The 16,367-nt window shown below is 37.8% G+C and overlaps 1 protein-coding gene across 2 annotated transcripts in view; it reads left to right on the top strand.

Moving 5' to 3' along the window:
• Positions 1-15,739, top strand: part of gpr153 (G protein-coupled receptor 153) — a 35,473-nt gene extending 19,734 nt beyond the window's left edge. For both annotated transcript variants that reach the window (XM_014001654.1, XM_014001655.1), the window contains exons 3-6: positions 3,536-3,965; positions 8,197-8,386; positions 10,473-10,657; positions 12,622-15,739. In XM_014001654.1, coding sequence (XP_013857108.1) covers positions 3,536-3,965; positions 8,197-8,386; positions 10,473-10,657; positions 12,622-13,470 — 1,654 coding nt within the window. In that variant the 3' untranslated portion in view covers positions 13,471-15,739. The remainder of the gene's footprint in view (positions 1-3,535; positions 3,966-8,196; positions 8,387-10,472; positions 10,658-12,621) is intronic.
• The last annotated feature ends 628 nt before the right edge of the window (positions 15,740-16,367 follow it).

The raw sequence follows: 16,367 nt of genomic DNA, 5'->3' as shown, positions 1-16,367 counted from the left end.
GTCAGGCTTGATTTTTAGTAATCTTTTCCTGTTAAATCAATAAATCAAATCAAATCAAATCAATGTGTTTTTCTGCACCATCAGCAAAATATCTCATGAACCACTGGACAGACATTATTGAAACTGTCAGTGTTTGATCATTTGATGTACATCTACAGCTGATAACTTAAGTGTCAACCCAATTGAAGTTGACTGCCACAGCTAATCAGTGTTACCCAACACAAAACTGGCTGTAACAGTCAATTTTACAGATATCAAGCTAAAACTTGGTGTAGTTGTAGCCAAGAAATTAAGGCTTTAACTCTTACAGTCACCACTGCCTGCATGGTAACAAGTATCTTCTGAACCCAATAAAAGTTAGCAATGCACTCAGTCAAGTTTACAGATGTCAAAGTAAATTTGATGTGGTAGAACTTAAGCAAATAGTCCTTCCCAACATGTACTCTGATGTGCTAACAAATCTCACAAAATCTCCTAATATTAAACATGATATCGTTTGCAATGTTTGACCAAAACGGCCTCATCATAAGATAGTTTTTGCTTAAAACTCTGCCCAAGCAGACAATATTCATTCATTCAAAAAAATGTTTTAATGGAGATAATAAAAGATCCAAGGGTTTTTGCTTGTGTCTCACATGTATTAAATAAAATATTGCAGAAACACAGCATCTCTTGTTCTCACCGGGAATGTTTATTATTGGAAGCGTTCATTGCTGAAGAAATGGTTGCTATAAAAACTATCATCAGTATGGTTTTGGAATATCTCCAGACACCAAAAGAGAAAGTGAGAAGATAAATTCTCCAATTTAAAGAGGGCCAACTGTTTGGGATGCTGCACATTTCCTTGCACACATTTCAAGATGGAGCATGATTGGGAGAATTTCCAGCAGAAAAGGAACACCAGCTTGTTTTATGCAGAAGCGTTGTTTGAAACCAGATCCTGCTTTATCTGCCYATTTAAGCGCTTGCATTGTCATCTATTTGAAATGAAAACCTAAAAAAAAGTTGTATTTAAGCTATTTTTACATGCCTTTTGTTCTACAGGTCAACACAAAAGCAGGCAGACACATTGAAAGTAAACAGATTTTGATTTAAGCCTGAAAGTTTTAGCTCTGAGATAGAAAGAGGACATCTGGTACTACCTGTCAGACTGTTTACTGCTTTCAGCTGGGATGGATTTGCATCAGGTGGAAATATCTTCCCTGCCAGCATTTTGCTGGTTGCAGTTATTTGGGGTGACTTCATGTCAAACTTTCTAGACTAAGCATCTGCCAGCTCCAGCTCAAACCTTAATTTGCTTCCTTGCAACATATGATATTTACCAAGCAACACTGAATAACACAATTCAGGTTCATCTCACATTAACGCACTAACACTATTCTGGTCTTGTTAGATTCCAAGGACATCTGCTGTTCACACAGCATCAGATGTTTCAGGCAGCTTTGCCGTTTCTTTTGAAACAAGATTTCAATGCTATATTTACATTCAGAGGACAATTTTTATATGAGGAGCCGATGATTACCCGAAAGCAGCTGTTGTGTATTAAGTGCACAAAATGATTATTGTAAAGGTTTGTTATGTGAGCAGTCAAAGAACATCTCACGCTTCGGAGAATATGACTTTGATGTTTTTATCTGCTATTTATTGCTTTGAAAAATCTCCATTTTTTGAACTGTCTTGCAAAGAACAATCGTTTTCTTTTAAATGCATTTCTGGGGTCGCTAAATAATGTATACAGCTGAAAAGCACATAAAATCAGCTTTTGTAGCTGCAGATTACACACAAGCTTTATGGCAGCTACTGAAATTTAGCTGAAACGAGAGTTGTAGAGCATGTGGTGAGGAACACCATTATGTTGGCTCCTTCCTGCTGACAAACAGGGAGTGACTGTACTGCCTGTGGCATCAACCCTTCAGATTCTCAGTCTACAGTCAACTTGGCCAATTTTACAGATAAGCAGACGTTCAATAAAGATATGAAGACTTCTTTATAAATCTATTTTCAGTCTCGCTATCTGTATTACCCTGCAGATTCTGCTATTGGCTGATGCCCACACAGATATTAGGCTTTGCACAATTGCTTATTTATAGGAGCTTTCATCTTATGTCTGGAAGCTTTAACCTTCCCGTGTGGCTTTTCTTTGAAGTCTTTTAGCAATAATACGATGGAGGAGAGCTCAGGTGTGGCTTTCTTTTGAATTATCCCACATTCATTCTGCTGAGCTTGCATAGCTGCTTTGTCTCGAACATTAACACACACACGCCGAAGCCCTAAATTATAGAGACATTCCCCTCAGTCTGTGTTCACTATCTCATAGAAGTTATCTCCCTCACAACGCTCTCTGTCCCTCTCTCTGGTAATAGATTCATGCAGCTTGGTGACGTAACCTCTCCATGTACCCCAGGCACATTCAGGAAAGGCTAGCATTACTCACTGTGACAACAGGATCAACTCGTCTTTGCAAAGAGCCATAGTGCAAAGATAGAGGTGGCGGCTGCCCCCTTTGTGCCATTCGTATCACATCAGTGCATGCAAACTAATCTTTTACAGGTTACAAATTGTTTTGAGGATACTTTTCAGTATACAAAAGCACATCTTCATGTAGCTGAGAGGGAGAAAGGGCAACGTGTTTGCTGAATCTTTTTGGCAGATTGGGTATCCTGCTAAAAGTGCTCAAGGACAACAGAGATTAAATGGAGCTTTAACAGAGCATCCTTTGTGAACAAAAATAAAACAGGAGAAAGGCTTTACCTTTGTGAGTGAGTGTCCATTTACTTCTGAATGAAACAAACCAAAGAAAATCTTTATGTTTTTCAAGCTGAAGACAGAGAAAGTGTGCAGTCACTCCGTTGGACTATTTTGCCAAACAATGAAATTAATTTGTTCACAACCTTATGTCCCAAAACATTCAGACTTTTTGTTTTCATAGCCCATCATGCCTTTAGTTGCACATTTATGTGATAATTCAGGGATTAGCAACGCAGATCACATCTTTCCAGAAYTTAGCATGCATGCGTGCTGCTGCTGCCGCACCGTCAGAACACACAAACACACTGAGAAAATTTGTCATTGCACCAGTTACTTGGAGGTAAGAGGAAATAAATATCCCCTCCTGCTGAAACAGACCTAGATGACAAATAGGCCAAGGCAGCCATCAGCAAAGAATCGATTTCCCTCCACATTCATCAGTGGTTCCTCTAAGCTGTGACTGTATATATGAGACGGTGCTTTTTTCAAGTTTAGATGTCCAGATTTTTCTTTTTATAGTGCTTTGCATTATAGCTTCGTTTTGGCTTTTTTAAAGGGGTGGCCGTGTTTATTTTCATTATGCTGTTGACATTTATAGGCTATTTGAAAATCCCTGCAATATGAGTTAAGCCCTACTTTGGTTTCTTCTTTTACTGTTGAATTTACTAACTTCCGCTAGGATTAACACGCTTTAAACTTGAATGACGAAAAATAGAGCCAAAGCCTGTTTTAATTGAAATCCTCACAGCTCGACCGACCTGATCCAAAATCTGTGATTGTGTTTCAGGCTGAGCAACACCAAGAAGCAGGCAGTGCACACTGTGATGGGCATCTGGATGGTGTCCTTCATCCTGTCCACACTCCCAGCAGTGGGCTGGCACGACACCATCGACCGTTTCTACACCTCCGACTGCAGATTCATTGTGACAGAGATCGGCTTGGGCTTCGGCGTGTGCTTTCTGCTGCTGATYGGTGGCAGTGTGGCCATGGGTGTTATCTGCATCGGCATCGCTCTCTTCCAGACCTTCTCCATCCAGACGGGCCACAAGACTGACAAGAACAAGTTCAATGTTCCCACCATCGTGGTGGAGGATGCACAGGGGAAGCGCAGATCGTCCATCGACGGATCAGAGCCTCTCAAGACGTCGCTGCAGATCACTTATCTGATCAGTGGCATTGTCTTCATCTATGACTTCCTGACTGGCTTTCCCATTCTGGTGAGCTCATTGCCAAAACACACTGTAGATAATCCTGGTTGATGATGGCTTTTAAGATAAAAACAACGTTTTAAATGCTCTGACTCTGAAGTGTTTGAATCTGAAGCTGGACATAAAAATGCAGTTCTTGGAATTCTGAGTTGACTGTGGCAGAGTAGCTTTATGGCYTATATTTATTTATAATAATTGTGCTATTCATCTCTTATGACATAGACTTAATTGCTTTTTTAATTACATTTGTCTAAATGTTTTTATTTAATTTTTTGTCTTTCATAGGAAACAATACACACACAGTTTTGACAGAATTTTGGTTAACTGAAAGAAGGAATTGATCACCAAAAAAAAGATAAAATGTAAGCACAAAATAACTTTGCCATTACGTATTTACTTTAGGCAAATCTGGACTTAAAAAACAACTAAATCTGTAATTTTCTATTATCATGTTTGAGAAACTGATATATCAGATTCAGTGACAATTTACTAATAAGAGATAAATCCTGCCAGTATGTCATTAGGTAGAAGTCCTATATACATAACAGTAGTTTCATTATTTGATATGCGTCATTATTTGGGGGAATTTGTCCATTTATAAGTAATGGCAATACAAAAATAAACAAAAATACAACTATAGCACCTGTGATGGACTTGCAACCTGTCCAGGGTGTACCCCGCCYCTCGCACTGTGACTGCTGGATATGGGCACCAGTGACCCACGCAACCCTGAAAAGGAAGAAGCGTGTACAGAAAATGGATGGATGGATGGACAACTATAGCATCATCAGTAGGCACCAGCCAAAAAGACTTGTATTTAACTATATCTGGTGATTTGTGCCGAACAGGTTTTAGAACCTGAAGCACCTGTCAGACCATGTCTCCCTGCTTCTCCCACCAGCTGTCACGTTTGCACCTAAATGATTGTTTCTTAGTGACTTCGGGGACTGCGTCTTTATTTTCATTATGCAATTTTGTGTAATGAAAAATAAATTGAGTGCGGGAGTGAGGGCTGTTTAACAGCATCACCATTCAGATACAAGTTCCCACACTTAGGTGTCTGTTGAAATCTTTGAGATGGAGCCAAATTAATCCAGCTTGAATTTTTAAAATACAGTCATCTCTGTGACTAGATTGAAACAGTTTTTTGTTTTGCAACATGAAGAACCCTCATGAAGGTCACTAAGTCAGCAACAGGAATAGATGCTTTGGACATTTAGGTTTATTGTTCTAAGTGAAAGACCATTATGTGAAACAAAGTTTGGCAGTGTCAGTTTATATATAAATCATTGCCAAGGATTTAGGGATCATCTGTCCATCTGTTGTTCACCTTCAGGGGAACTAAATATAAACCTAAATAAAATCTATAAGCCTTAAATGATGAAACCAAAGCACTGAGTAGGTTGTTACTGTTTGCTGCTTCTGATATATACTGCTCAAAAAAATAAAGGGAACACTACTGCTCAAAAAAATAAAAGGAACACTTAAACAACGCACGCTAACTCCTGATCTTAATCAATGAAATATTCGCATTGAGTACTTTGTTCTGTACAGAGTTGAATGTGCTTCACAAAAGTTTGATTTACTTGGACTTAGCGTGCGTTGTTTAAGTGTTCCCTTTATTTTTTTGAGCGGTAGGTACGGGTATGTTTATCTGTATATGTATAAATTTATATATGTATATGGGTATGGTTTTCAGCAAGGTTATAGTCATTATAATTATATGGATATGCATTTTTGTTGCTGTGGTTTTGTTATCTTTGTTTTTGTAGGTGTGGATCCAAGATGTCGGGTGTGCTGTCTTGTGTTTTCTCAACATATATTTCACATATCTTCTAATCTCTCTTTCACTCTTTCTCATTACATTTCACTTTTTTCTTTCTCTTTCTTTTTCTCCTATTAAAAAAAGCCACTGATGATGAAGAAGCTAAGATACTAATATTCAGATATTCAGTTCCGCTTTCTACTGAAGTGGCAAAAAAACAACAACTAATAAGTAGATTTTATTTCCAAATACTCAACAATCTCCTGTAAATAAGCAATATAATCCAGTCGCTGTCAGGTTTTCCACTGGATTACCCAAATCTAAAGTCCCTGAGCCGAGCTGTAACAAACCTGCTTCTTCTCTCTCAGACAAACAGCTGACAGTTTAACWGCTGCTTTTCAACAAGGCCTCATCGTGATCACCAAGGGTATCATCACAAGATGTTAGCTTTGTAGGATATATTTATCAGTAATAGTATTTCAGATGAAGTAGACACATATTCTTTTATTTACAACCAACAATGATGAGTGATAAAAGATGTTTTTTGACAGTTTACGACAAAACCACATAGTGTTTTTATACCAGTGCAAAGAACGTTTCCAATCAAAGGTCAGGATTCAAGTGTAGTGACAGGAAAAAAAAAGGTCTGCAAGCTGTTTTTGTGACCTGATTTAATGAGCTATTTAAATGCATGGAAAGCTGCAACACATACAAACATAACATTTTATTGAACTGCTCCGTGTTGCACAGTGATGCTAAGTTATAGCTGTCACAAAAATAACAGTAAGCTGGCATAAGCATGCAGAGTACAAAACCTGTGGTACAACAGAATAAATTAGGCTCATGTCCTGGTTTTAAAGAGAAATGTGTCCTGAAGTTGAGCTCGCTTTTATTAGTTTAACACAGATAATAAAGATACATGTGCACATGACTTATAGAGTCTGAGAACTGAATAGTTTTACATATAAGAACTACGTGAAATGTTCCAACAAATCTCTATTCTGAATCTGGCAAATCGCAAAACTGATGCCAAAAACACCTTTCTAAAATCAAAATATTCTGTGAATCAAATACAGAAATGATTGAATCAGACTGCTACTGCATAGGGACGGGTTTACAATTTAAAAAAATGTATCCATAGACTAAGTTACAGCGCTTGCTTACGGAGCCCGCGAGGGGACATGGGGGATTTTTTTTCTTTTGCGTTCCCATGCAAGACCTTTGTGTTCCCTCGCAATACTTTTGTGTTACCTCGCAATATTGTTTTGCGTTCCCCACACAAAAATTTGATTTGTATATGAGCTGAATTAAATAAGACTTTTATTTTGAAATATCCGGTTACCAAAACAGGATGTCTCACCACAAGTTCGTGAAATTGACATTGATGTTGYGTGGCTACACTGTGTTAAAATATCAGCATATTTTCATGCGTGGCTGTGTGATATATTCATCTGAAGCTGGACTAAAGTAGTAGACTAACTCGCTAATGGTAAACATGTGAGTTTATTAATAAACCGGCAGGCACAACAGTGTTTAAAGACTTTTGCGAGGGAACGCAAAAGGTATTATGATGTAACGCAATACYTTTGCGTGGGAACGCAAAAAGAAAAAAAAATCCCCCATATCCCCTCGTGGGCTCAGTACTTGTTGATGACACATTTTAATTTTTTATTAATATTTGCTCTTATGTTAATATTTCAAAAAGGTTCCTCAAAGAGATAAAGCACATTGTCCATGTCCTTAGGAATTTTCTCAGCTTGTATCCTAAAATAACAGAAAATCAATTGCTCAGTAATTATTAAAACTAATAAATGTCCCTCCACTTTAAAATGAATAAAACACTAAAAATCAATCACGTCTTTACACAATTCATTTTTAAGACTGTATTTGAGGATAGAAATTACACTTGCAGATGTCTCTCTAATTCTTGAGATTCCACAATGTTTATGTAAGCCTTTGAACATGAAGCACTCACAGAAAAATGAAACTGAAGGCAAAGAACCCAGTTTCACTTGTCATGAAATGTGTCCCAATGATTTTACWGACTACTGAACCATGAAATAGGTTGCTTTCTTAATGGCTGACATTGAAGTTTAAAGCCATGTTTGTGTGAGATGGAATATTATCATGTTTATGTTGACACCAGAAAYGAGGTGATGCCCACTAACTGGTCCTTATTACTTATTCAGCACTGAATATTATACAGTTCTAATGTCCTCCGAGACATTTATAAGATTTAATAAATAATAACCTAGAAGTAACCAGCCTAAAAAGCAACCATTTAAGTCCCTATTAGAAWAATATCTGACAGCTGGACTTTGATCTAGGAGTAGGTTTGTCAGCATCTACTGATTCCTCTCAGTGTTTTTAAAATCTTTTTTTAAACATTGCTCAAATGAAGCTAAGTGTAATGCTATAAAGTTAAATCCTCCTGTTGGYTATATTTGGTTCTAATTCTCTGTCCACCCTTCGAAGGTGGTGAGCTTTGCCAGTCTGAAGTTTGACCGCTCCTACAATTGGATGGTGTTGTGTGTGCTGTGGTGCTCTATCGCTCAGTCCATCCTGCTCCCCATGTTCCTCTGGGCCTGCGATCGCTACCGGGCCGACATCCGCATGGTTTGGGAGAAGTGTGTCGCCATCATGTCCAACGACGAGCTGGACGATGGTAAGTCGATGCTGCGATGTAGGTGTCCCCCTTCTGTCCCGCCTCCGTTTTCCCCTCCTCTTCACCTGTTGAATTGATCCTGATTGTCAGTTCTGGAATTTGGTTTGTTAAAACACTTAAACAAAGAAGAAACTCTGCATTAGCCTTCTTACATCAATTTTTCAAATAATTAGTTTAAAATAGAAACAAACATTCTGTTTAGGACTAAACAACCTTTGGAGAAGAATGAGATATTTATGTTCTCGATGACAGAACTTACACACAAAAAATGGCTTTTAATAGTTCTCTAGACTAAATAATAGACATAAATGCAAAGAAGCAAGAAGTGAGTAGAGATGAGCGACATATATACTTTTTTTGTTTTATTCCTGATTTAAATGTCTGGTTTTCGTTTCTGATACAGTATGATCTATCAATTTCTTTATTTCTAATTTATGAATAACCAGTCGATAGTTTTACAAAACTTTAAAAGCATATTTGTGATTGTAACAGTAACCAAATGCAATCTCCTTTTGCTTCAGCCTATTAACTATTTCCATGTACTTCGTTAACAACATTTTTAGTCAGGAAAAACTTCCTGCAATTGCATTTTTGACCTTGTAAAAGAATGTTTATTATCCTGTTAACACATCATGATTTAGGCTTTTTGTACACATTTCTTAAACTCTGTTATTCTGGCTTTCCCAGTAGACATTTTTCTTTAGCTTTTGGAGGGTCTGAAATCACTGGTCAAATGTTATCATGTGACCTATCAAGTGACCTTTGCTGTCAGAGGATTAAACTGAAGAAACTAGTGTCTGTGTGACTTATCTGTAAACAAAAATAGACCATGTGTATTTTTGTACATGGTGTGTTCTGTCTAAAATGCTTTGCTTTACATGCTGTGAGACATGGGAGGACAGTAAAACGAAAGGTTGCCCATTTATTTATCAGACTTTAGTGCAGCTGGATTAAAGGCTGTAAGAGGTAAAAACATTTTCATGTCATTATGATGGTCATATTTCCCTCAAGTCAGAAAACGATGCATGCAAGATTTTGTCTTGGATGCAGAACTGAAACAGAAAGAAATTAAAATCTTTTTATGTGTTTCTTTTTCTTTTGCAGTTTTCTCCTTATTTATGCAGAATTGACCCATCTACTCTTTATAAAAGCAGTACTTAATAAACAACACTTATTTAATTGTGATGAAAAGGAAGGTATGTTTTATCACAAACACAAATACATAGTATATCTGGCAGGCTGAAAATGAAGCATTTCACCAGAGAATCACAGACACTTCGACAAAATCTGGTCCTATAATTAGGTCACATGATAATTATGTAGGAGGTAGACTTGTGAACATGGGTCCATGATCTCTACACTTCTTGCAAACTGATGACAGCGTTATCATCTAATTTCTTTTTCTGCTGTTGGGACTGTTTCAATTCAACCCATTCTGAATCCCTTCTTTCCTGTTTCTAACCCCACAAACGTTTTTGATCCCCCCCAACCCCGCGCTTTTTGGCGCCGTTCCTCAGAACTAATTATTGTCCGACAGGAAACAACACAAGGCAGTAATGATAATTAACGCTGCCAATTCTCTGTTTTTATTTTCCAGAGCGCTTGCCATGTATAACTCTTCACAGCTGTGTGTATAAGAATGGTTTTCTGTTGTTTTGAAGCCACTGATTTGCATGCAAAGCTGCCTGTGCAAGAAGCTAATTTCATCTTCCATCCATTTTGGCAAGCATTTTCCTCAGAATCAACATTTTACCCCCATTTTCAATTGATCTGTAATGAGCATAAATGCGTTAATTGGGACATTTATGATTTAAAAAAAGTTTATTCAGAATATAAGCCCTGAGATCCTTCTGAAACAAATTTGTTTCTAAATTTATTGATGGCAAATAACTTCTTCTCCACATTGTGGTCATTTCTGTTGCATTTTTTTAAACATATTTTTTCAGTGCTGAGCATAGGAGAAGTAAACAAATCAGGGAACGATTGAACCTGTTTCTCTTATCTATTCGTCTGTTTGTCTGTCTGTCTTGTGTCTGGAGTTCGTTGCTCTTTAATCCTGACGCTCGTGCTTTTCTGCACTTTGCAGAAAACAGCCAAGATGGAGGAATTCATGCTGACTTAATATATGACAGACCATTTGACTATAGCTCGGCGCCTGAAATCGTGACCATAGACCGTAATGCCAAGTATGAGTTCTCAACCTTAGAAAGGGGGGTTCTGCAAGGGTATCCATTGAGGGAACATCAGGAAGATAAAATGCAGTATTTGCAGGTATATTATTTTTTTTATTTTCCTCATTTCTTTTATTTTATCAGTTGAATTAATTTTATCTCATCGCTAATATGCATGATGAACTGGCCTTGTTTGCCTATRAAGCATCTGGACTGAATTTTCTGAAATTAATGAAACATTTTATGATACTACCTCTCTGATTTGCCACATACCTTTTTTATTTTTTGGTCGTTTTTTTATGTGAACCAAAAATGCTCTCAGGCTGACTAATATTTGGTAAATATGACCATCAGCAGTCCCATCAACACATTAAATGTGCTTCATTTATCAAGTAGTGTGTCCTAGTCATGTTAGTCAACAGTTATTGTGTAAGAGGGTAAGAGTGGAGTAACTGACTTACCTTCTACATTTCAGGAATTCCTCAAGGCTTCAGGAAAGCTATGAAAATATCTCCTTATGTCCTGCCTAAAGCATTGTGCCATTGGATCCAGCATCCATCTCAGTCAGATGCAGAGCTGTGAAATGCTCATTTTCTGTCTGCATTTACAACAAAGCTTGAACTGTCACACAGCCTTCTGGGGCAATCCACAGAATCTTGATTTCTCTTTTGATTCTGATACTGACTTGATTTTGTAAACTAAAAATTCTCACAAAATCTGATAAATTTTTACCTTAAAATACTAATTAGTTTAAGTAGATGTTTAAGTAGACTTGCTAGAATTGGCCTAGAAGACTGTTGCAAGGATATATAACTGCAAAACCTGCTAATCCCAACCATGCATTTAGCAACTCCTTACAAAGCATCTTACAGTAATACTGTGTCATCTTTGTATTTAAGGCTTTTGTGCGAGCCTCACTTTGCGTATAACTTCACTTGAAAACAAATCATTTTAGATTTTGGCTTTGTGCCTCAGATTTATAGCAATAAACTCAAGCATTTCAAACACCAAAGCACCTTTAGAGATTTATTTTGACTGTAATAAAGAAGTTCTCAAACAGAGATGTATACAGTAGCCATCACTCCATTTGACCAAGTTCATTCATTGTCTTTGTGTTCACGTCTCAGTAGGTTGTAGTGAAGTAAAATCCAGCTGTGTTACTTCTTGTTGTAGGTGTGTGGATGTAAAATAAATTTTGTTTTATTTCAACTGCAGATCAACTGAATGAACTTTGATTCAGTCGGCTTTTCTTTCTGCTGTTCCTGAAAGCGATAAACAAACACCAGTCAGATTGTTTACGATTGTTAATTGTCTGGTTGGTGAATAAAGCCTCGTTTTTTGGCTTTATTGGCTCTTTTTGTTCTTCATTTCCAAGTTTGTCCTGCATTTTCAGTCATTCAAAAGCTTGTGCTGCCCTCTGCTGCTCAGCTCTCCCACCTTACAATTTAATGCTACTGTATTCGTCTGCTGTTTAATGTCTCTGCATTTACTGAAAGACGCCACCAGGGGGCAGGCTGATATCAGTCTTGAGGCTCTTGACGTCACCCTGACAAATCCTCAGTCTTTGCATAGTTGTCAAAGCATAATGTGAGTATAACAAATAGGCAATACCAATCTTTATAGTTTTAAAGTTAAGATAAGGAGATAAGTATAAGATAATGTGTCCTGAGGGATTAATTAAACACCAAAAGTGTTTAATTGCAGTTAAAATTGTAGGAAGACTAATAATTCTTACATGTAGGATTTTATTTTAATTAGGGTAATTAAAACAAAAATGTCTCTGAATAAAAATATATATCTTCCAATCATAAATTAGTCACAATTTCAACAAAATAGTCTAAAACATTCAACAAAACAGAAAGTGGAATAGATTTCTTACATGATTCTGAAGAGTCCTACATGTATTAATCTTTACAGCTGGTAATTAAGCTAAATTAATTACCAGGAGCATGTTAGTCAGCATAACATTTACCTATTTATCATGCGGTGCAAWGTTTTTCTGTAATTAAACTTGTGTAAAAGTTCTTTGTAACCTGAAGTCTTGGTTCTGTGTCTTTCCTCCAGGTGCCCCCTACAAGAAGATACTCCCACGACGAAACAGACATGTGGACCAGCGACCGGATCCCCTCATACCTGCAGCGATGGGGCTCCACCGAGGACGTGATAGTGAGTGCCCATTACAGCTCCACCTTGCCGCGCCGCGAGAGGCGCAGGAGCAGCCTGGTCTCCTACCACGAGGAGAGCCACTCTCACCATCACCCTCACCGCAAGCGGCGGCGATCTGAGGACAGCATGCACCCGCTCAGGCACCTGCCCCGCGTGGTCTGCGGCGGGGAGCGCTACGAGGACGAACTGCTGTGTTTCAGCCGGGACGAGGTCATCAACTTTATAGACGAGACGCCGGTGCCGAGCCCTAGGAAGAGCCCACGGCGCGTATCCGCCATATCCCTCCTCCCCAATGTGTACGAACAGCACGCGGCCACGCTTCCTCACTTCCCACTCACGGACTTCGAGCGCGAGCCTCAGGCTCTCCGGCGATCCTCAGAACACAGAAGGAGCAGCAGCAGCAGGGGCGGCTCGCCCGAAGGTTCACCTAAACCGGACAGATCTCCCGGAAAAACGGGCCACGTGGCTTGTGGCTCCGGGAAAGGCTGCAGAGAACGCCTGCGAGATGGGAAGCAGCTCGGCGAGATGGGCTCACCTGGGTGCAGTCAGCAGGCTACAGGACGCTCCGGCAGCAGAGCCAGAACAGGTCGGGGCCCTGGCTCTAATGCAGGAGCTGACTGGGGACACCAAAAACATCTCAGTAAAGCTGAGAGTAAAAGCAGCACAAACAGTTTTGTAAGCTCTCCCTCAGCATCGTCTTCAGGGTACATCACCTTTCACTCTGACTCTGTAGGCTCCACCACCTGAAGCACCTCTTGTTTTAAATAAAAAAAAACATTCTTACTGAAACTTTCATCACAAAGAAAACCTCCATCACATCAGTGGTTTAAGAAAAACAACATGCTGGAATATTTCAACCGCCTTTTTTTGTCACTATTAAGTTTTACTAGCAACCATAAAAAATCTGTCATTGCTAAATGGCCTTAGGAGCTTTGGACCTATTAAATGAACACGTTGAGGCTGGTGACATTATTAATGGCTCAAACTATCCAGTGTTCACCTCACAGATAACCCACAGAAGACAACCTTTTCTGGCACTGACACAGAGAAACTCTTTTTAAATGGTGTGAGCGTTCCTTGACTCTCTTTCTTATGAAAAAGTAAAGTATTTTGCAGATGTATTAGTGAGGAAGGGGCGGCACAGCAGAGCAATGGTCGCCTCCTGGATCTGCGTAGAGTTTGCATGTTCTCCCTGTGTGTGCCTGGGTTTTTCCTCTGGGTTCTCCAGTTCCCTCTTACAAACCAAAAACATGCACGTCAGGTTAATTGGTAACTCTAAATTGTCCCCAGGTGTGAGTGGGAGTGTGAATGGTGGTTTGGCCGTGTGGTGGATGTCCAGGCTATGCCCCGCCTCCCGCACAGTGACTGCTGGAGWTGGGCACCAACTCCACCTGTCCTGGAAAGGAGAAGCGGGTAAAACGGATGGATGGATTAGATAAAATCTTTTATTACTAATTAATATTTTGCTTTCACTTCAAACTTGAACTTAAGTTGTGTTTTATTTGACCTGTAATGATTGTGTGTTTTGTTTTGTTGTGTGCTTTGAACACATGCTTTCCTGAATATTGCACATTTTCCTCAAGCTTGGCATCTTGGACACCTTTTTTTTATGTTTGTTTGTTTTTATTTTAGATTATAAGCTACAACTTTTCTATCAATGTAGCTCAAAAACACGAAAAAATGTTTTCTAAAGCACGATATCTGGAAGTGAAATGAGTGTTAACCCTGAACTATGAAACGCCCAATAAGTCTTGTGTGACATATTGAAATATAAAGTGAAGACCCCCTTATCCTTTTTGAAAATGTGAGGTCATTTTATAAAAAAAAACAAGAGTTGTTTTGTATATAATGAAGGTTATTGGATATTGTTTTTACTATTTTATTTTCTTAAATGAAACGTTTGCTTATATCACCTCCTAAATATCTTCCTCCTGTTTTGACTTTGGTAATCATCAAATTTCATACAGCTCATAAGACCAATATGCAAATGATGCTTCATATTCATCTCCTTTTGTTTATTATGTAACTTTCACTGCATCAGAAATATTATTTGTAGCTGCCAGTTTAAAGGGAAGATTAACAAAATTTTAACTGTAGCCAATGAACTGTGAAAAATATGTAGCTTCACTGATTTTCTGTTAGACTTTAAAAAAGGAAATGAAATAAAATAAAAGCACTTTTAGAATCAATAAATTGAACTGAAATGAAAAAAATAATGCACTTAATTTATCATAAGTGTACTTGCTTGAGCAAAAAGGGAGCTCTGTTTCACATTTTCTCCAGACGTGCACAACTTTGTCATCGGACCTGTGTGGGTTTGTGAGTGTGACTTTTCCATTTTTAATCACAAATTATTAAAAATTCTAGAAACATAATGGTAAAATGAAACACCACAATTTAAAACATTTGCAGATAACATGCACATCTCACTGTAACAGAGTGTAAAAATTAACAGTTAATTTATTTGGTGATATTTCCGCCCTAAGAAAATACGTTTGGGTTGGATTTAATTCATTAAAGAACTTCTCATTTCTACTAAAGTGATCATTTGCAAACTTWAAGGAATGGAAATATCAAAAGTTGACAGAAAAAGCTAGAGCTTTTTCCTCTCATGGACATAAACTATAAGGTGAATGCATTGTACTTTTAAAATAAGTTCAAATTTGAGGATAAAATAAAAAATATCCCTAATTACTGCCTTATTTTCTTTTCCATCAAGAAACAAGTTTGCTCTGCTTTTAGCCATCTGATCCTTGTTTTATTTCAAGGTATTTGTGTACATTTTAAAGCTCTGCAATTGAATAAACTCAAATCTGCCTTTTTTTTTTAGAAAGCATCAGATCACACCAACCTGTTGAACTTTGACATATACTTTTTTCATTTTGTTGTGTTTACAATATTAAACTTTTTTTGTAACATATTCAAAAGCTGAAATATGAATGATGTTAAATGTTCTGATTTTATTGTTGAGTTGAGGACATTGTCATAAAGATTGATTAAATTCACAAGATGCTTACAAGTGTGTTTGGATTTTTTTTATTTTTGACTACTTGTCCTGGTTTCATCCACAGACCTGGATAAGTGTTGGTTTTTAATCAGATTTTAATCAAGTTACATTAAAGGAAATTTGACACAGCTTACACATGCTCATTAACTCATCTAGAGATGAGAATAACAGCCACATCTTTGAGCAACAAGAAACATCAACAATGCCTTTTATCCACTTTTGACACAAACATTTTGTTTTTTCGTTTTTGTTTTTTACAGCAGTGTTTTCAACCCTGCTCCTCAAGGCACGCTGTCCTGCATGTTTTAGATGTTTCTACGAAGCCATGTTGTTCTATGTAACCTCCTTGATGCAACAGAAGCATAGAGTTGTTTCTTGTAGGATCCAATAAATTATCAAAAAAAAAAAGCTTAACTTTAACATTGTATTCATTTTTTACACTACAGAATACATTACAATTTACACTATGAGACATGAATTTTAATTGGCTGAAGGAATTGTAAGGAATCATGCTACTTCTTATTTATAAACAACATGTAGCCTAGTTTGTTTTTACTTCAACCTATAAAACAATGAAAAAATGTATGGACCACCAACTATTCATGTCTGCATGACACACAATTTCTTTGAACTTATT

Source organism: Austrofundulus limnaeus, unplaced genomic scaffold (assembly GCF_001266775.1).
Source record: "Austrofundulus limnaeus strain Quisiro unplaced genomic scaffold, Austrofundulus_limnaeus-1.0 Scaffold10, whole genome shotgun sequence".
NCBI lineage: Eukaryota > Metazoa > Chordata > Actinopteri > Cyprinodontiformes > Rivulidae > Austrofundulus > Austrofundulus limnaeus.
The sequence above is the reverse complement of the archived record's forward strand: the minus strand, read 5'-3'. Positions and strand labels throughout refer to the sequence as shown.